Source organism: Macrotis lagotis, chromosome 1 (genome assembly GCF_037893015.1).
Source record: "Macrotis lagotis isolate mMagLag1 chromosome 1, bilby.v1.9.chrom.fasta, whole genome shotgun sequence".
NCBI lineage: Eukaryota > Metazoa > Chordata > Mammalia > Peramelemorphia > Peramelidae > Macrotis > Macrotis lagotis.
The window spans coordinates 932,623,128-932,628,567 of NC_133658.1; the positions used below are offsets into that span (position 1 = coordinate 932,623,128).

The window sequence follows — 5,440 nt, forward strand, 5'->3', positions numbered from 1 at the left end:
AGATAAGAATTCATATTCCAAAAAATTTTAGTACTATTATCTATCTCATTGTCTAAAAAGCACATGTGCCCAAATTCTTTTGACCAATGAAAAGTCAGTGTTACCTTTACAACTATTTAATCATCCAGAAAATCCTAGGTTTTGTTGGAAGCCCTGGTATACATTATTTCACTAGGATTCAGTGTAGAAAATGGAATTTTGGATAAGTCCCTCTATAGTATATGGGGATATAAGTATGCATGTGGATCAGATTGGGTGGTTGGGGAAGAGGATGTGATTCTGTTTATGCTCAGGTATGTAGATGAGGGTGTGATATGGACTCAGGAAATTCTGAAGGCATTTGGCTACCAGGTAACAATTCATCATTCTTCCATCACTATCCGCACAGGTGAATTATGGGCCTTCATTTCATTCACATGAAAAATTTTTGAATGTTCTTTTATGTCTTACATGGTATCTCCATCTATGCCTACTTAACACTCCACCAGCATGTATCTATATAACATAGTAGTGGGGATTATCTTCCTTTCTCAAATTGGAGTTGGGGTCTTTGGAAACTCTCTCTTTCTCTGCTGTTATGGCTTCACTTTGTTCAGCAGCCACAGGTCAAGACCAATGGAACCCCTTTTGGTCCAACTTATGTTGTCTAATTCCATGGTGCTCCTCTCCCAGGGATGCCAACTAGTACTCTTCCATTTAAAGAAAGGCTACATCCTGGGAAATGCAGGTTGTAAAATGGTATTTTACCTTCAACGAATTGGCCGGGGCCATTCCATCTGCACCACCTGCCTCCTGAGTGCCTTCCAGGCCATCACCATCAGTCCCAGCCACTCTAGCTTGGCGAAATTCAAAGTCAGACTTCTGAAGTTCATAAGGCCATCATGTCTCTTCTGCTGGATATTCAACATGATCATAGAAATCAATGTGCCAATATATATAACAGAATCAAGGAGTGTCAACAGTAGCCATGGAGGCAGAATGGATCTCCTTTATTGCTACAGGGAAAGGGCACTTAAAGAGCTTGCCCTCCTCCCTTCCTTTAGAGACATCTTGTTTATAGGATGCATGGTCTTCACCAGTGGTTACAAGGTATTTTTATTGTACAGGCATCATCAAAGAGTCCATCATATTCACAACACTTGCCTCTCTCCAAGGACACTTCCAGAGATCAAGGCCACCCAAACCATCCTGCTGCTGGTGGGCATCTTTGTTATTGCTTACTGTATCAGTTGCGGCTTCACACTCTACAAAGTGTATATGATTCACTCTGGTACCTGGGTGGTTGATGTGATTCCATTCATCGCATTGTGTTTCCCAACCATCAGCCCCTTTTTGTTCATTCACATCTACACTCAAACCTCCAAGGCCTGCTGTGCTCCCTGGCAGAGGCCATATCTCTAATGTTAGAAGAACTGTCAGGATTTGTGAGTCAATTTGTAGTTTCTGGGCCAGATTCCTTAGTGAAGATTTCTGGGAAAGGCTCTAATTGAGCTGACCCTGACCCTGTAAAGTAAATCAGAATGAATCAGGATCTGTGGTTTTAGGAAATGTCAAGTTTCCCGAGCCCTAAGTATGTGGGACAGAAGAACCTTAAGAAGGACTTGGGTACACTAGGAGTATAGACTTTTTATTAACTTATTATTGCAGTTGTGGTGGTCGCAGCTCCTCTCAGCAGTTTAGAAATGAAGGAATACCCTAGGAGACCTGTTATGGACAATGTCATTCTCATCCAAAGGAAGAAAAAACACCACAGAACCTGAATGTGTACAATGTCCTCTTTTTGAAACCTTCTCTCATATTTTTCCTTCTTTCTCATGCTTATGTTTTTCCCCTTCACCCTAATTCTCCTTAGCCAAAATGACTCGTATGTTAACATTATTAGCACAAATGTACATGTTCATCATTTGTAAAACTCTTTGCCACTGGTGGGGGGGGCAGGGATGGGGGTAGTAGAAAACTGCGTAACTCAAATTTGCAAAGCGATATCTGTTGAAAACCTCATATATCTTGTAACTGGAAAAATAAAACAAAATATCCCAAAAAAGAACCCAGTGTTGTCAGCATCAGTAGACCAATTCTGAGAAACTATACCACTAAGATTTGGTGCCAGTTGGTCTTCATACCGACCAGCTAACCCAGGGGTGCTTGTGGCCCATAAATGATCTGGGTAGAGCCAGCAATAGGAATTTCATGACAAGGCTAGAACATGCCCTGGACCTATCCCAAAATGAAAAGAATCAGCTCTCCCCATTGGGTAACAAGATAACCACCTAGTTTCCTTTCTTGAAGGGAAAGGAAACCTTTAGGGACCCATTAGGACAGGCAGCACTGTATTATCTTCCTTCCAGGTTTTTTAAAGTTTTCTTCATAAGTTTTCTTGTTAAGATCACTAGCCTGTGTCAAATTGTTATAGGATAAAGATAATATCCATTTTTTTTCCAAGGGCGCTGGTAGAAGCATTGGGAGAGGAGTTCAAAATCCTTCTGCCTCTCCCCCAGTCCCCCTTCCCAAGAAAATGACAGAATTCCTAGACTTCAACTAAGGATCTGTTAGTCAATTAGCATGATTTCTGGAACACTTCAGTGCACTGAGGAGATGAAGAAATATAAATAATGACTGCTCACCAGCAACTCACAGTCTAAGGGGAGAGACAACAAGAAAGCAACTCTTACACACAAGTTAGAGAAAGGGTAACGTGGAAAAGATCAGCAGAAGGATTTTTACTGACTTCGGAAAGGGAATGAGAGAGAAAAATGTGGAACTCAAAAGCTAACCAAAACTCCGTGATAAAAATATCTTACATGTAACTGGAAATAAAGAAAAGTAATTGTAAAAAGAAGTTTCTTAATTCCTCTTTAATTTCTGTCATCAGAGTAAAATCATCTCCATAGAGCAGATTGTTGACCTTTGTCCCAGCTTTAGATTCATTTGCTGGCAACTCAAGTTATCCACTGTGCTTATAAGTTCAATAAACAAAGTTCAAATAAAAAATAGTCTCAACATAATCTTTACCCCTTCTTAAGCCAATTGGTTGTTGATGTTTAATCTGAATTGCATAGTTCTAGCTGCTGCTTCTTACCCAGAATTCCTCAGGAGATAAGTAAGATGATCTGGACCTTCCATCCCTTTCAGGAGTAGACAATGATGTCTGGAATCTCCACAGTCAAAGACTTTAGTGTCATCAGTGAAGCAGAAGGACATATTTCTGTGAAACTCCTTGGTTTTCTTGATTCTCCAGAAAATGTTGGCACTTTCATCTCCTGTTCTTCTTCCCCTTCTAAAGTCAGCCTGTTCTGGTAGTTCTCAGTCCACATATTTCCAAAGTCTAGTTTGAAAAATTTAAATCTGATCTTTGGGCATGTGAAGGGAGTGCAAGTGCTTGGTAATTTTAAATTTCATTGGCATTACCTTTAAGATTGGTTTCTAATCCAGATAGCTCAACTGACTTTCCATCCTCTCTATTAGTCTTATTGCTAGCAATGCTTCCTGAGGCCCCCTCGGCTTTATTCTCCAGGATGTCTGCCTTTAGATCAGTAACCACACCATCACGGCTATTGGTGATGTTAAGATATTACATACAGAATTCTTCTGGATATTCTTGCTAACACATTCTCGTCTCTTTTGTTTGTCTTTTATCATGCCTATTTTTTGCATGATTTTTTCCTTGGACCTCTAAGGTTCTTGGCACCATCACTTGTCTTGCTCGTGCTATGGTTGCTTCTATTTCTTTGCATTGCTCATTTATGAAAACCTTATCTCACCTTGTGGCTCTCTGGAATTCTGTAATCAGCAAGGTAGAGCTTTCCCTTTCTCCTTTTTTTCCTCTTTCCCTTTCCCTTCCTTAGAGATGGTAAATATAGAGGAAATGAGGAGATGACCAAGAATAATAGTATAGAGAAGAAGAGAAGAGGACCCGGGGGAAAACTTTGTAAGGGTGTGCTGGAGCCAACTCTCACTCACAAAAGTCAATTATTGGTAAAGTCTCACCACACTTTAAAGTCTCACTGCTCTTTGGGAGGTTTTTGGTTGCTGCCTCTTGTACAATGTCGCAAACCTTTGTTCAGAAGGTCTTCAGGAACTCCATCTCTTTACTGGATCCAATCACTTAAATCTATTCATTGCCTCCACTGCATATCCATAAGTGATGTTATTTAGGTCATAAGTCTGAATTTTGCAGTCAGAAACTCATGACCTGAGGGGCAGCTAAGTGACACAGTGGATAGAGCACCGATTCTCAAGTTAGGAGTTCCTGAGTCCCAGGCTCAGAGACTTAATAATTGCCTATACCTTTACCAAGTCACTTAACTCCACTGCCTTAAATAAAGAAAATTTAAAAAATAAAAACCAGAAACTCATGACCTGATCCATGTAATGTCTATGGGACATACTGTGAAAATAAAATTTACTTGCATTGGTAATTAACTGATATAATAGGTGGGAAAGAGTGGTTAGTCAATGGTAGCATAGAGTTTGAAGTCCAGAGGGATTAGTAGCCTAGAGATACTCTCATGAGCCCTTTTGTGGAATATATAATGATTTTCATTTTGGACATGTTGAGTTTCAGATGTCTCCTGAAAATCTTGTTTGAGATGGGCAATGAGCATTTTGAGATAGGGGAATGAGCTTCAGGACAATAGTTAGGTTTAGACAAATGTATTTATGAATCAGCAGCCTAGAAATGGTAATTAAACATGCAAGAACTGATGGGATTACCAAGAAAAATTATATATATATATATATATATATATATATATATATATATATATATATACATACATACAGAGAGAGAGAGAGAGAGAGAGAGGAGAAAAGGGTCCAGGGTATTCGGGAGCCAATTCTAAGTGGCTCACAAGAAGCAATTATAAATCTTCTGAATGACCTCTCATTCTTCAGAAATGAGCAAATCCTACCTAGCTCTACTTGATTTATTTTGTTCCTGATTATTTAGATGAAAAAGTAATAGAAAAATGTTAAAAATGTAATTAGATGTATGCTATGGAACCATTTTTTCAGAAACCCTGTTAAACATTTAGCAGCCCACTCCCTTAACTGAGGGTGTGGTTTAGATGAGGATTCAGGAAAGGAGACATAGAAAGAATGGTCAGACATGGAGGAAGAGAAAGGGAGTCTGTCACCCAGAACACCGAAAAAGATGGGAGAATCAGAGAGGGGGGGCATCATTTACCATGTCAAATATTGCAAAAATGTCAAGTAATATGAAGATTGAGAAAAAAACATTATAATAACAAAGTCATTATAATGTTGGAAAGAGAAATTTAAGTTAAATGATGACATTGGAAATCAAATTATAGAGTTAAGGAAGTAGAGGCACCTATCGTTGATGGTTCCTTCGAAAAAATGAGTCACCAAAGGCATGAGACTTATGGAAAGATAGTTAGCAGGGACAGTCCAGTGAAACTGCCCATTTTCTTTGATCCAG

General features: G+C 39.3%; 1 protein-coding gene across 1 annotated transcript; it reads left to right on the top strand.

Annotated features, from left to right (window-relative positions):
* The first annotated feature begins 489 nt into the window (after nt 1-489).
* LOC141510174 (vomeronasal type-1 receptor 1-like) lies at nt 490-1,401 on the top strand. Its single transcript, XM_074220214.1, has one exon. It carries the CDS (start codon nt 490-492, stop codon nt 1,399-1,401), a length of 912 nt encoding a protein of 303 aa, XP_074076315.1.
* Nucleotides 1,402-5,440: the final 4,039 nt, after the last annotated feature.